General features: G+C 34.8%; 3 protein-coding genes across 4 annotated transcripts; all 3 read left to right on the top strand.

Moving 5' to 3' along the window:
* The first annotated feature begins 1,408 nt into the window (after positions 1 to 1,408).
* LOC136798055 (uncharacterized) lies at positions 1,409 to 5,505 on the top strand. The gene is made up of 7 exons (XM_067054638.1): positions 1,409 to 1,536; positions 1,840 to 2,315; positions 2,483 to 2,691; positions 3,277 to 3,477; positions 3,665 to 3,900; positions 4,028 to 4,206; positions 4,308 to 5,505. The coding sequence occupies exons 1-7, from the start codon at positions 1,451 to 1,453 to the stop codon at positions 4,643 to 4,645; spliced, it is 1,725 nt and encodes a 574-aa protein (XP_066910739.1). The 5' UTR covers positions 1,409 to 1,450; the 3' UTR covers positions 4,646 to 5,505.
* Positions 5,506 to 5,596: 91 nt separating this feature from the next.
* Positions 5,597 to 10,017, top strand: LOC136798050 (uncharacterized). Its single transcript, XM_067054634.1, has 7 exons — positions 5,597 to 5,725; positions 6,015 to 6,493; positions 7,246 to 7,460; positions 7,922 to 8,122; positions 8,315 to 8,550; positions 9,221 to 9,399; positions 9,640 to 10,017. The coding sequence occupies exons 1-7, from the start codon at positions 5,637 to 5,639 to the stop codon at positions 9,978 to 9,980; spliced, it is 1,740 nt and encodes a 579-aa protein (XP_066910735.1). The 5' UTR covers positions 5,597 to 5,636; the 3' UTR covers positions 9,981 to 10,017.
* A 680-nt stretch (positions 10,018 to 10,697) lies between these two features.
* LOC136798054 (uncharacterized) lies at positions 10,698 to 15,528 on the top strand. Of its 2 annotated transcripts, XR_010845339.1 has the most exons (8): positions 10,698 to 10,854; positions 11,303 to 11,775; positions 12,658 to 12,866; positions 13,091 to 13,285; positions 13,708 to 13,943; positions 14,211 to 14,389; positions 14,913 to 15,353; positions 15,443 to 15,528. XR_010845339.1 is itself a non-coding variant. In XM_067054637.1 (7 exons), the coding sequence occupies exons 1-7, from the start codon at positions 10,766 to 10,768 to the stop codon at positions 15,248 to 15,250; spliced, it is 1,719 nt and encodes a 572-aa protein (XP_066910738.1). In that variant the 5' UTR covers positions 10,698 to 10,765; the 3' UTR covers positions 15,251 to 15,528. The 2 variants fall into 2 exon arrangements, 1 of the variants encoding a protein (XP_066910738.1); XM_067054637.1 differs by having other exon boundaries at positions 14,913 to 15,528.
* The last annotated feature ends 3 nt before the right edge of the window (positions 15,529 to 15,531 follow it).

Below are 15,531 nucleotides of genomic sequence, written 5' to 3'. Positions count from 1 at the left end.
ACGGCTATCTGCAAAAATTCAAGGGCCGTTTGGGCCGTCAAACAAAGAAAAGACATAAACATTTGAATTTTTTTTAATATTCTGAAGATTTCAATGAAGATGTGCATCTTGGGACAAAATTTCAAATTATTTTGATGATTTTATTAAAAGCTATTACATATTATATACTGCAGAATTTTTTGACATCGCCAATAATAGTGAAATTAGGCAAAAATAAAAAATGTGGTTTTTCTGGAAACCAACCGGGTGAAAAGAAAAAAAATTTTGTTTCTGACCCGGCCTCAGAGTATGGGTTAATCTATCTGAATCTATATGGTTCATCATAAAGAAAATCAAGTTGACCGTTCAAGCTCTCAAACGTCATTTGATTAGATATTCCCGCTTGTAAATCAAGTTTTGTTCGTAGTAATTGATACATTAGTATTCATGGCTTACTTCACTGTTCGTACATAAAAGTTATCTTTAAAGTTCTATTTCAATGATTTTAAGTGATCAAAAATACCCGCGTTTCGGAAACACTACATTTTTTTATTTAATATATTATGTACACAAAATCAAATTTTTTTGGAAGTTAAGCAAAATCTTTCAACCAGAAAACGTCTGCCTAGACTGATCCCTACTCTGCATAGTAATGCATTCAAAATGAGCTTTTAGAAATGATTTATAACATTGCAAGTATTTGACACTGACTCTTTGTATCTTTTTTCAATCCAATTCAAACACAACTGGACGGTTTTAATCGTCACAAAAATAAGATCAAAATGTAATATTGAATGTGGAATATGATGTTTGGTATTGGACCCTAAATTTTAGATTAAAAGTGACAGTATATACTACTGGAAAGGATTAAGTCACAACAACAAGGCTCAAGGGGTAAGAATTACTTTGGAAGCTATTCATATAATGCAGGGGGAGAGGGGGCATAGTAAAAGTGTATGTCTATTGTTTGAATGGCGTTATTTCTATTGATCTCTGTTTACAAGGGGGAGTGGGTATCAAATTTTTGCGAACATAATAAATATTTTTTATAGTCAACTGAGCTGCTTAGGGTCCAGCCTTGAAAATGGCCGAAAAATTAAGCAACTTGGTCTTAGCAACCTAGCTCGAAAACTAAGCATTAACCAGAAAAATTGCCAAAAATACTTAAAAAAGGATTTTCGGCATTATTTGGCATCAAAATGTGTATTTGAATATCAAATTTAAAAAGGTATTTTGGATATTATACACCCATTTCAATGTTTTCTTGTCCTTAAAAGTGTATGAATGTTTGACTTTTGAGTGAATTTTTAAAAAGTTATAACTAAACTCTCTGCCGCAGTAGCTTTCTGAAATATCCAGAATGCTATTCTTCTCTTGCTATTAGGATTACTACTTTTCATTTGGATGTTCTTCCTTTCTTTTTTTAACTTCAAGAACGTTTTGCTTCTTTTTAGAAATTTTTAAATTGATAATGAAGTCCCTAGGGCTTCTAACATTATGCACATTTTTGCTGCTAGCAGAGGGAAAGCAATACCATCCTATACCCACCTTCTTTCAGTAAGTATCACCTATTCAAAATGGTTTGAACTTTTGATAAATAATTGAATTTTTACTGAAATTCAATAGCATTTTTAAATACTTCAAATGAATGTTTTTCAACATGAATGGTTTCGTTCTTTCTTGTAACATGAACCTTTTCTTGAGTTCTTAATCAAAATATTTTATTTCGGGAAATCATATGATAAACGTAACTGAAAGAGTTATAAAATCAAAGACTTGCCTTGTCAAATTTCACTGTTTGTTATTGTATAATCATTTCCCTTTGACTTCCTCATTTAAATCACCTTTCTTTTATCTTAGCCAACGTGATTCCCATGGTAAACCACTTGATGCCAATAGAACTGATTTTCATCTGAAAGGACCCTTTGTCAATCAAATTGATATTAAGAACAATCTAGAGGCATCTTTAAAAGTTTGGCCAGAGGAAGTAGAAAATGCAGGACAAGTTACAATTCTTTGGGAAGGAATTCCTAATCCCACAAGTGGAGACCGAATTGGATATTATTGTCCTTATTATGACAACCCTGCACATGGACTTGATTATATCGATGTCACCAAATCACCAACTTGGCAAGAAGGATATGGTTATTACACAGTCAAATTATACAACATGCGATCTCCTTGTGCATTCAGATATTACAGTGGTGGCAAAACTTTGGTTGCCATTAGCAACAAAGTGAGGTTTACAAATGGCGATGCTTTTGCTCCACTTCAAGTTCACTTGGCCATGACAATTAAACCTACTGAGATGAGAGTTATGTGGGTTGCTGCCAAAGGTATGATTTGAATTAGAAAATCTTATGTTCTTACAAATATATTGTCAGGAAAATTAAAACCAACAACTGGTCTTTATTTGACCTTAATCCATATATTAGCTGTAAAATTAAGTCAAGCTACATCTACATTTTGCATCTTTCTCAATTATAAATTTTGTAAATTTTAGTTGATAGTGGTATCAAAGTGAGTTATGGTAAAACCAAAGCTTTGGGTACGACACAAACAAAGTTCACTGCAAACACATACAAAGCCTCAGACATGTGTGAAGCAAATGCTAACACAACTGGATTTTGGGATCCTGGATATATTTATGATGTTTTGTTGACCGACTTGGAACCCAACACAAGATACTATTACTCGTGTGGTACGGAAGAGGTAAAACAAGCTTATTCAAGATCCCACTCAAGAAGATCTACTGAATGAGTGACAGTCAACGTGGCTTTGATCAACCTTTAAGACAGCTTGACCTTTCTTTTCCAAAAGGGTTCATTGGTATGAGGCAAAATATCAGTATGTTACCTACACCCCAATACTAAGATTGCCTAAAGAGCATTTTTTTGAAAGTTACTGGGGCATTGGCTTTCTTTTGATGTATCTGACGTCAAAACAAGTCGTTTAGTTTTGAAAAACCCTCAGTCCATATGAAATATTTTAAAAAGGCCTATCCCGTAAGTTTTATAAAGCTATCCATGCCAGTCAAACAAATTAACTACTTTCTAACATGGCTTCTTTAATTGAATATATAAGTTTTATCTATGGCCTTCAGAATGAAGGAAAAACTTTGATTTTAATTTTTTCAAAATATAAGGCTCACAAAACTTTAAAAATTCCCCTTTAAAATTGAGGCTCTAGAACTCAGGCCCTTAATAAATAAAGTAGCAAGTGATTCATCCATAAATAGTTGATCTCCATAAGATATTCCTTTTCGTGTAAGATGATTCCTTGACCTTTTTTTTGCAGTTCATGAGCCCAGTGGCCAATTTCACAACCCCTATGGCAGCAGGTGACAAAACACCTTTCAATTACATTGTTTACGGTGATATGGGATTAGAGCCTTTCCCAGAAGGAATCGAGACAGCGAAATTGGTACGCCAAGAAATTGATGATAATGATGTTCGCTTTGTTTATCACCATGGAGATATCTCTTATGCACGCGGATATGTAAGTAAGATGAAACTATGAAATTAACACTTTGGTTATTGAGTTATTTTCCATTTTGTCTCGTTTTGTCTTCATTTATATAATTGATTTCTTCTTCAGGCATGTTTGCAAAGTATTTTTAAATGGCTTATATTGCATAAAATCATAGATTTCTAAAAACCAATCTTATTAAAATTTATCTTCAAAGGCTTATATTTGGGACCAATGGTTTGACCTGATCCAACCTTATGCATCTTTGATCCCTTACATGGTCGGTGTTGGAAACCATGAGCAAGATCATATGAATGGACATGAACACGACCCATCCAACCAACCAAACTTCCATCCTACATGGTTCAATGGATACACTGACTCTGGCGGCGAATGTGGTGTTCCAACTGTTCATCGATTCCACATGCCTGATAATGGCCTCAAACTTTACTGGTCAGTAAAATTATCAGCTGTAAATTCGTCACATTTTTTATTACAATGATTCAAGTTTGAAAACACCATTTTCACATTTATTTATGTTTGCCTGAGTAATGCCCGAATTTCTTTTGTACATTTACAGGTACAGTTACGATTATGGCATGGTTCACATGGTGATGTTAAGTACAGAACACGATTATCGCCCAGGATCACCTCAATATGTTTGGTTGGAGAATGATTTGAAGAGTGTGGACAGAACGAAAACTCCTTTTGTCCTGGTTGGAGGACACAGACCAATGTATTGCAGTGAATCCGTTTATCGTAAGTTGGCCTTCTTTGGTTATATTATGCTTGTAAGGGGTGAATTTTCACCAAAATTTCTATTCCATTTTTCAAAATCAATATCATTTCACATTTTCTAGCTGATTATGTTGTGGCTCTTCGAATGCAACAATATTTTGAAGATTTGCTGTACAAATACAAAGTGGATGTTGGCTTGTGGGCTCACTACCATTCATATGAAAGAACTTGCAAGGTCTACCGTAATGAATGTCGGGATGATGGTATCTTGCATCTCGTTATTGGATCTGGAGGTCAAACATTAGATGTGGACAAATGGTATCCAAAAGAATGGTCAGTCTTCCACAAAGATGATTATGGTTATGGTAGATTCTCTGTCAAAAATTCAACTCATATTTTCTTTGAGTTTGTTCAAAACAGAAGTCAGAAGGTGATTGACTCTGTCTGGATCTCCAAGTAAACACACAAGGGTAGTTGAGTGATAAATAGGAGGAAAAGGGAGTTTTTAAAAATTCGTCCCTTGGTATATAAGAGTAAATTATAAAAGCTGATAAAAAATTATTTTCAAATTAGCTTCAAGAAGATTTTAACGGTAATAGAACGAGGGAATTTTTTTGGGTAATGGTTTTTAAAATTAATAACATAATTTTTGAATGGTAATTGGGTGTTTTAGATCCTAAAAATAATTATTTTTGTGAATGTGTTTTAAGTGTGTTAATAATGTTAATTTTTTATCTCTTGTTTTTACGATTGTTTTTATCATATTTTGCATTTCTACTTTGTTTACTAAACGCCTTTGTATATCTTATCAATGTATTCCTACATCTCTTCACTTTATATAGTTGGATTTTAAGAACTGAAGTTACAATGCTACAATACACAAAGTTTGTGATCAGTTTGATCCAAGTTAAGCAGTTAATTGTAGTTTCAGTACTTCCACTTTGCTTCATTGTATTTTTCGATTTGGGAGGTGTTAGATGGGCTTCAACGCTATATTCTCAGCCTTATTGGAACATTTTTGAACTTTTAGATCCTGAGATCTGAAGGTCCTAAGACTTAAGTCTAATGTTGAAACTCTAAGTAGAGTACTTCCGAACTGTACTTCAAAGCACTTAAAAATCACTTGTGGTTTTAAAGTTTTGAGGGAATTCCCCTTTTGTGTGAAATATTTCGGCGCCGATTGTAGTTGAAGGAATACAGTATTTTGTTATCATGTTATTCATTCTATATTACTATATTATTAATAATATAATCCGATATATAATATTTTCTATCAGAAATATATTTTTGGCTGATTTTATCTTGTCTCCTAGCTTTAAAGTAAGGCTTTTTTCGAATATCTATTTATTTAGCCTGTAAACTTCAATGTTTTGATAAGGTTTTTATCTAACTAACTAACATTTTTACTATGTTTTAGATGATAAAAATGAAATAACAGTACATCAAGTAAAATGAAATTTTCAATATTTCTATGGGTGTGCACATGTTGTGTTGTGGTGGCCCATGAGAAAGGTCCCCTTCCTGTGCCTACCTATTTTCAGTAAGTTGTATTGATATTAGACTTTTATTAAGATATCAGATGTGTCATAAATGATTTTTTTTTTCATTTTAGCATATCTTTTGATTTAATGGACCAAATTTTAATAAATAATCCATCAAAGTTTAAGTCTATTTTTCTATTTCAAATATAATCGGATTAAATTTTTTTTTAATTCCTACAACTCGAGAAAATCTATTTCAGAGAGGATAACTTATTTCTGGAACACCTGGTACCCAGTAATGAATTCCAAAGTGTGTCCACATTTATCAAGTAATTATTCTATTTTCAGTCGCCGGCATGAAAATGGATCAATCGTAAATGCCAAAGATCCAAGAACTAGAAACTGGATGGATGGTCCCTTCGATAACAGAATCTCTCAAGAAAATATCGATGCTAAATTGAAAGTATGGCCTGAGGAAGTTGAAAATGCAGGACAAGTGACTGTATTGTGGGAAGGTATTCCCAATCCAACCAAAGATGATCGCATTGGGTATTATTGTCCATTTTACGACAATCCTAAACACGCACTGGATACTATTGATGTCACAAAATCACCGACCTGGCATGAAGGATATGGTTATTACACAGTCAATTTGTTCAACATGAGAGCTGCTTGTGTCTTTCGATACTACAACAGTGCTAAAGCTCTTGTAGCTGTCAGTAACAAAGTGAAATTCACCAATGGAGATATCTATTCTCCGCTTCACGTTCATTTATCCATGACCAACAAACCTACGGAGATGAGAGTGATGTGGAACTCCGCAAAAAGTAAGTCAACTGGTCGGCTGCTGGCATCCACTAACGGATTCGTGCTTCTTATAAACCTATATTACTCTGTACCAGAGTGTATCTCACGTTTACCGCTTCGTAGTACACTCTGTGCGCATTGTCTGTTTGATAAAAAAAAATTCCCGTACGGAGACCTCTGCGATGAAGTATGATTTATAAATAGCAACACTTCTCTCATCGTCTCCCCTCTCTTACCCACACTCTATCGTAGCAGTCTGTTTGAAAAATCTCAAATGAGAAAAGACAATGACAACAGACCCTCTATACTACGGCAACGAATTTTGAAATTAGCCGTAGATATCGGATCTGTGTACAGAAAATACCTATATTGGTAAAGGTCTACGATTCAGACTAGTGAACTGGTTTAATATTAAATGCCTTGAAGGGATAATTCTTAGTATGCGAAAGTAGTATTTTTTATAACGAAAGCATCCAAAAATGGCAGGTTTTGACCATTGGGTCTCTAGTTTTAGTAAGACAGTTGTCGAATCCCAACTTTTTTCGGGTGTTTTCGTTAGAAAAATGACTTGCACATATCAAGACTTTGAAGTTTGACTTACAGATAACTTCTCTAAGCATGAGAGAACCCTCTGAACTTTAGGAAGGTATCTAGACACAAACATTGAAAATGTATGTTCTTTCCTCCACACTTATTGTGGGTATGTTTTTACAAAGATAGCCTTGTTTTACTCGGCATTCCTTTTAATCATTCTTTTGATTTCACTTTTCAGTCGACAGGGGTATCTTATGTCGGTATGGCAAGTCCAAAGTGTTCAATATGACTCAAACAACCTTCGAATCACATACATACAAAGCCTCAGACATGTGTGAATCACCTGCGAATAACAATGCTACCTGGTACTGGGATCCTGGATATATTTATGATGTTTTGCTGACCGAATTGGAACCCAACACAAGATACTATTACTCGTGTGGTACAGAAGAGGTAAAATTCTGTTCAAAAATGTTTCATGATATTCATGACCTAATGTTTTACACGGAAGCACCCAAAACACCGGGGTGTTTTGCCACTAATTTTTAAATAAAACATTACGTCATGAATATCATTTCGACTAATTATTCAAGAATTTAGTTTTATCACTTTGGCAGGAAAAATTGTTAATATATATTCCTGTATTTATTTTGCTGTTGACCAATCTCTGAAGTGTAATAAAAACTCATTTTGTGGCTAAAAACACTTTGGTTTAAGGGCATCGTTTAACGTATCACATACAATTTGCTTACACAGCATTTTTGAACAAAAGAAAAAACAATTAGCTCCCCTTCCCTTACCACGCGATTATAAATTTTAAGAAATTGATTGTTTATTCTGCTTTGTCAACATAGAGGTGCGTCTTTTTCTCTAAATCATAAAAAGTATCTTTAACTCTTATTTTCCTCCCATAGTACATGACTCCAACATACAACTTCACGACACCAATAACACCAGGAGATAAAACTCCTTTCAACTTCATTGTGTATGGTGATATGGGTCTTGAAGCATTCCCTGAAGGAATTGAAACTGCCAAGTTAGTTCGCCAAGAAATCGATTCGCACGATGTTCGATTCGTTTATCACCATGGAGATCTCTCATACGCCACCGGTTTGGTTTGTAGCAAATTTTTTCTTGTGTTCCACCTGGTTAATGTCCAGGGTGTCAGATTCACTTCAAAAAGATGCTTTGCAAATGTACCAATTTTATTGAAAATGAATAAATACCAACTGACTTATTATTGACTTTACGGCAACATTGTTATCAGTAACTTAGTTTATACAATTTTCCTATCATTTATGTTTCAGGCCTACATCTGGGAGCAATGGTTTCATTTGATCCAGCCTTACGCCTCCCTCATCCCTTACATGGTTGGCATAGGAAACCACGAATACGACCATGTCAGTGGACATGCCAAAGACCCTTCAAAGCAACCCAACTTTCGCCCTTCATGGTTCAATGGAGGAACAGATTCTGGAGGTGAATGTGGAGTACCAATGTTTCATCGCTGGCATATGCCAGACAATGGTCTTGCTATTTATTGGTATTTGTTCCCTATTTGCAAATTTTAAAAATAATTACAGTACTTTTTCGGCCCTTTTTACGTTGGCCCTTATTTGCGTTTTTTTTCTTCGTCGCTGGCGAGATAAGAGCGGGTGTAAGGGAAGGGATTTAAATTAGGGCTGGGCTAAAATGGAAAAAAATTGCTAGCTTTGGCGTAATTTTAAGGCCGGCGCTTGATTAGGGCGTGTAAAAGGGTCATTAAGATTAAGGTACTTGACTTTATTCTATCAGAACTTTGGTTAGTTTTAGGTTCAGGTTAGTTTTCAACATGATCGAGTAAAGAGGAAGGTAGTGTAGACAAATATTCAAGTCTATTAAACAATAAGTGCGCACTCTTTTGTGTTTTCATGCAGAAATTAATTCAATGTAATTATGGTAATATTTTTAAACGTAGTCTCCACATAGTAGCAACAGTTATTCTGAACAAATTTTTTGACGGTGAGCTCAAATTTGTTCGAATTATGGAATTTCCGAGTTATGGAGGCCGGGTTATAATAAGGAATTGTTTAGTAAAGGAACAAGAAAACTCGTCCAAATTTAGGATACATTCGAGTAAAGGAGGTTCGAGTTCTTGAGATTCAACTGTTGTTTGGTCTTGTATCTAATTTCAATCAACGAACAATCTAGCAAAATTTGTTTCCCACTTGCAGGTACAGTTATGATTATGGCATGGTTCACATGGTGATGTTAAGTACAGAACACGATTACCGCCCAGGATCACCTCAATATATTTGGTTGGAGAATGATCTGAAGAGTGTAGATCGAACGAAAACACCTTTCATTATGGTTGGAGGGCATAGACCGATGTATTGTAGCGAAGCTTACCCAGGTATAACAAACCAGAGTTTGCAAGTTATTAAAAATTCACTCCTTATAATATTGTTTGGTTAGTGTGAATCACTAGTCCATGTTCACTAGGTAGCCTCGGTTAGGGTTTTTGTGGTATAGTTTTAATGGTGTTTAAGCATGTTATTACCCATTTTGATTCTCTGTTTCAAAGTGTAACTCATTTTCCCTGGAATCTCTAACTTATTTGTAAGCATCAATATTGGTTTTCTTCTTATTCCAGTGAATTATGGTATTGCCTTGCACATGCAACAATATTTCGAAGACATGTTTTATAAATACAAAGTGACCGTTGGTTTATGGGCTCACTATCATGCTTATGAGCGAACGTGCAAGGTCTACCGCAACGAATGCAGGGATGATGGTATCCTACATCTGCTCATCGGGTCTGGTGGCAGAAGCTTGGATCGAGACGAATGGTACAAAAAAGAATGGTCAGTTTTCCACAAGACAGATTACGGTTATGGAAGATTCTCAGTCAAGAATTCAACGCACATCTTTTTCGAATTTGTTGAGAATAGCAGTCAAACGGTGCTTGATTCTGTTTGGATCACCGCTGATTGATTAATTGAATGCAGGGATAAGATACAGGTTTGATGCTAGTTGTTAATAGATTAGAGTTTAAAAAGTAGTAATGTTTTGTGAATTGTGAATCGTACAAAATATGAATCGGTGTGGAGAGTATAACCTTTCCTTTCCTTTAATCGCGACATTTTTTAAAATAGTATGAGTCACGTAGATTCATGTGATTTAGCTTGTATAATTAGAATGTTGATCTTGACTACATATCACGTCTGAAAAGCTTCAAAGTTGTGATGTCAAAAAAGATAATTAATTATAATTTATACACGTTGGTATGATCTATTCATGCCTTTGATCGTTTTTAATAATACCAATTAATTTCATTGTAGATATTTTATGTAAATCTTTTTTTTATATGTTTTTTTTTTAAATTACATAATTTTTTGTTTAGCATTTTGTGGTTCGTAGAAAATATATAAGATGTTTAAAAAACAAGACAAGTCACGGGTTACTAGTTGGTATCATAAAAAGTTTTTAGACAGGAATTGACTTGTCTCATGATAGAGGACCTCACATAGAACTTTGTTGCTCTCACGAAAACGATTGTTGATTTTGATACCCTTGTCAACAGAGCTCTCTTATAACTGGTCCTTTCCTGTTGTGATGTTTTTCTTAAGAAACTGCTAGATTGTATTTGCATTTGACATGCTTTTGTTGTGGTTGTACCCTTGTTTATTCTTTATACTTATAGTTATCTTTCTCTCTCTAGAAATACTAAAAAATGAATTAACAAAAATTAAACTAACAAATTAACACAACAAATTAAAATGAAGGCTGTTGCATATTTGGCGGGGTTCATTTTGAATTTTGTTGGATTGAATGGCAAAGGTTACCATCCTGTACCAACTTTTTTCAAGTAGGTGGAATTATTTTCTCTTGACAAAGCGAAACCTCTGCTCAGTCATCATGTATATCGCATAACTTCAAATGAGAACCAACTTTTCGACACCTTCGTTCAGGAGTTTGTTCAATGATGGTCACTACGATTAATTTAGGGTTCCCTATATGGTTCTTATGCTTTCTGCTTTTCGTTTTGCACTGTGTACACTTATTTGCAAGTCGTTTTTAACCCAAAATATTTTGAACACTTTTTTTTATATATATAAGAACATAAGGCTTCGATGGCCGAAATATTAAGAACAATTTAAGAACATTAGATTACAAGAACATTAGGAACATTTTTAGACTTAAAACTCAAAAAGTTAAGAACATCCCAAGGCTTCAAAAATTTTGGATGTTCTTATGAAAAACACGTGTAGTAACGGGATTTTTACGTCAGAAATTCTGTATTATTCATCTTTCAGTCGAAAATACCCAAATGGGTCGATGGTGGATGCAAATCGCCCTGATTTTAAAATGGAAGGACCTTTTGAAAATAATATGGATCTCAATAATATGAAAGCTTTGCTAAAAGTTTGGCCAGAAGAAGTCGAAAATGCAGGACAAGTGACAGTTCTATGGGAGGGAATTCCCAATCCAACCAAAACAGATAAAATTGGATATTATTGTCCTTATTATGACAACCCTACACATGGACTTGATTATATCGATGTCACAAAATCTCCAACTTGGCAAGAAGGATATGGTTATTATACAGTCAAATTATACAACATGCGATCTCCTTGTGCATTCAGATATTATATTGGTGGCAAAACTTTGGTTGCCATTAGTAACAAAGTGAGGTTTACAAATGGCGACGCTTTTGCACCTCTTCAAGTTCACTTGGCAATGACTGGGAAAGAAACAGAGATGAGAGTTATGTGGAATTCTGCTAAAGGTATGATATTATTCTCAACTTCAGTTGAGCTACAATCTGACAATGTCTGTGTGTCTGTGTGTGTGTCTGTCTCTCTGTCTGTCACAAAAACTTTAGGGCAGCCTGGAGACTTTAAAAATGCTTGGATTTGGCTGAAATTCGGCACACTTGTTCCTTGGGTGAATATCTGGGTTTTTTTTTTCATTTTTCAAAAATTTTGTTTTTTGGGGCCTGGGGACGAGTTTTTCGCCAAAACGAGGCTAAAGCTTTGGGGCAGCCTGGAGACGTTAAAAAATGTTGGATTTGGCTGAAATTTGGCTCACTTGTTCATTGGGTGAATATCTGGGGTAATTTTTTCATTTTTCAAAAATTTAGATTTTTGGGGCCTGGGGACGAGTTTTTCGCCAAAACGAGGCTAAAACTTTGGGGCAGTCTGGAGACGTCAAAAATTGTTGGATTTGGCTGAAATTCGGCACACTTGTTCCTTGGGTGAATATCTGGGGGTCTACAATTGGGCCTATAATTTGAAGCCACTGAAGTTGAGCCCAGTGCGTTGCGCACGTTCGACTATTTTAAATTAGAACCAACATGGAGGTATAAAGAAAAACAGGAGATTTATGTTATTATAACCACCCTCTTCATACGATTAAAGTTAAGAGATTTGCATGCTCATTATGGTATATTGTGTATTTTTAATGAGCTCTTTGTTCATTGGTGAAATCTTATTGGCTCATTTAAGTGTTAGAAAAAAGATGAGACGAGATCCATTCTTTCTTATATCTGCTTATATCGGTGTAAGAAAATATTTGAACACCGTTTTTATAAACGATAAAAACGTGTCAAACTCTTCATTAAAAAAAAAACGTCTGTAGATTAATCAAATTCAATTGTTTCATTTATCAGTCGCTGAAGGCATCCAAGTGCGTTATGGTAAAACAAAAGACCTTGACAAAACACAAACGAAATATACCGTCAAAACTTACAAAGCTTCAGACATGTGTGAACCTCCTGCTAACACAACTGGATTTTGGGATGCTGGGTATATTTATGATGTTTTGTTGACTGACTTGGAACCCAACACGAAATATTATTACTCCTGTGGTAGTAGAGAGGTAAACAATTAAATACAATTTGGCTAAAAAAACCACACATTTCTGATATCGAAATAGGTTGCACTCTCCACTCTTTTTTTTATAAGAGAAATCCGTTTAGAAGAGATGGTAAATTTTAGTTCAAATGAAAAGGAGAGCTGTTTAATGCAGGCTTTACACTGGACGAAACCCATATCACTTCATATGTATCATTTTTCTGAATCTTCTATAATATTCTCTTTCAGATTATGTCATCTGTTTACAACTTCACCACCCCTTTGAAAGGAGGAGACAGAACGCCCTTCAATTTCATTTCTTACGGGGACATGGGGACCAGTTCTTTCGCCGAACAAACAGCCAAATTGGTTCACCAAGAGATCAATGAGAATGATATCAAATTTGTTTACCATGCAGGGGACATCTCTTACGCTCGTGGATATGTAAGAAATCATTTTAAATCACATTTGAAAATCTTTGAAAGAAAATCATTAATTTGAGTGAAAACCTGGCATCGTTTGCAACTACAAAGTTAGTTTTTTTCTCTATGTACTATGTACTAAAGAATGTCACTTTTACTCTACAGTGTGTCCCAAAAAAGCGGACAAATTTTTGATTGAAGTAGAATCCTCAAAACTCATTATCTCAAGTGAGTTTAGAATAATTGAAGTAAGATTAAAATTCTTTGTTCAATCGATGGATATATAATTCTCAAGATAATTGAGTATGTTTTTGAGATTGAAATATTAAGTATATAAGTCACAAAATTTCACATGGATACGAGGATTTTACTTTATATGAAATTTTGTCTGTTTTTTTTGGAACATTGTATTTTAACATTCTTAAAATTGTCTTGATTATTCAGGCGTATATTTGGGATCAATGGTTCGATATGATTCAGCCAATGGCATCAGTTGTTCCTTACATGGTCTCTCTTGGAAATCATGAATATCAACATCTGATTGGATGGGAGAAAGAACCTTTCCACTTTCCACCCTTCAAACCATCATGGTTCAATGCTGGTAGAGGATCTTTTGGTGAATGTGCGAAACCCACGCTCAATCGTTTTCACATGCCTGAAAATGGACTGAGCTTGTTATGGTATGTCTATAAACCCTTCAAACCTGAAAGACGCCTATGCTCTTTTTTTTTAAGAGTATAAAGATAGTTGTAAAAGTTGGAAATTTTCATAATCTTCAAACAGCAGCAAATTTTCATTTTTATATTCTGAGGCCAAATGTCTGACTCTTTACTTCTGAAGTAGTAATTGACTTATGAACTGGTATGACTTAAACATAATTTTCCATAAGCTTCCGTATTTAAACCTACGTCTCAATGGGAAATCAACCAAATTAATTATTTTTGCAGGTACAGTTACGATTATGGCATGGTTCACATGGTGGTGTTTAGTACAGAACACGATTACCGCCCAGGATCACAACAATATAAATGGTTGGAGAATGATTTGAAGAATGTTGATCGCAAGAAAACTCCTTTTGTGATCGTAAGCGGGCATCGACCAATGTATTGTAGTGAATATGGTCCAGGTATGTAACTAAGCTGCACTGTTCGCCTACTCGCTGTTTCGGGAATTTCTCAAAATGAAGCATTTCCCCAAATAGGTTGTAGATTAGTTGGATTGAAATTTAGATTGAGTAGGTGCATGATTCTTGGTAAATTAAGTATTATTCCTGTCTCTTTGCGTTAAAGAAAAACGCTGTCAGCAGTTGCTTTATAATCTAGGATTCCATCTACATATTTAAGTATAGTTGAATTGCAACCCTTTCTCAAGGTATTAGCGAGTTTATGTGTGTGTTTTTGTACGGTGGAGACGGTTAGCTTCCGATTTGACTAGATCCTGATCAACTGTGGACGACGGTAAGCAAGCACTTATACCGTCCTCCATTTTGCGGGTTAGAAGTGCGGGTTATTCCGAATTGCTTCAGTCACTCCGCCGTCCTCTAAAGTGAAAATACTTAAGTCGCTAGTAACCACAATTTTAGCGGATTCTTTATATCGTAAAGAATTCTGATTACTTTTAAAACTATAATATGAACCATTCCGTTCTAGTTGATTACAAAACTACTATCCACATGCAACAGTATGTAGAAGATCTCTTATACGAACACAAAGTAGATTTAGGTCTGTGGGCGCACTACCATTCATACGAGAGAACATGCAAAGTCTACCGCAATGAATGCCGGGAAGATGGTATCTTACATTTGATGATTGGATCTGCAGGAAAACAATTGGACAGTGAGAAATGGTATAAGAAAGAATGGTCTGCATACCATGATCGTAACTATGGTTACGGAAGATTCTCTGTCAAAAATTCAACTCATATTTTTTTCGAGTTTGTTCAAGATAGTATCGATAAAGTCGTCGATTCTGTGTGGATCACCAAATGAATTAATCGAATATCGTCTTAGGTGATAAATCGCGATTTTCCTGACTGATTACTATTTGCCAAGCCACATTCATGAGATAAAAGTTCGGATATTTTGATGAATAGTACCAACATCTTGGAGTGGCCAAGCCATGAAATTTACTTAAAATGTTAAATTTTTCTCAAGATGGACGTTATTTTTTCACCATCAAAGCCTTTTCACCATTTTTTTACTTATACTTTTTTTAATTTTGTACATTTTATGCATCATATTTTCGAAGTAAATATTTAAAACTCTTTTGC

The sequence above is a fragment of the Clytia hemisphaerica genome, unplaced genomic scaffold (genome assembly GCF_902728285.1).
Source record: "Clytia hemisphaerica strain Z4C2 unplaced genomic scaffold, Clytia hemisphaerica genome assembly, whole genome shotgun sequence".
Taxonomy (NCBI): domain Eukaryota; kingdom Metazoa; phylum Cnidaria; class Hydrozoa; order Leptothecata; family Clytiidae; genus Clytia; species Clytia hemisphaerica.
The sequence above is the reverse complement of the archived record's forward strand: the minus strand, read 5'-3'. Positions and strand labels throughout refer to the sequence as shown.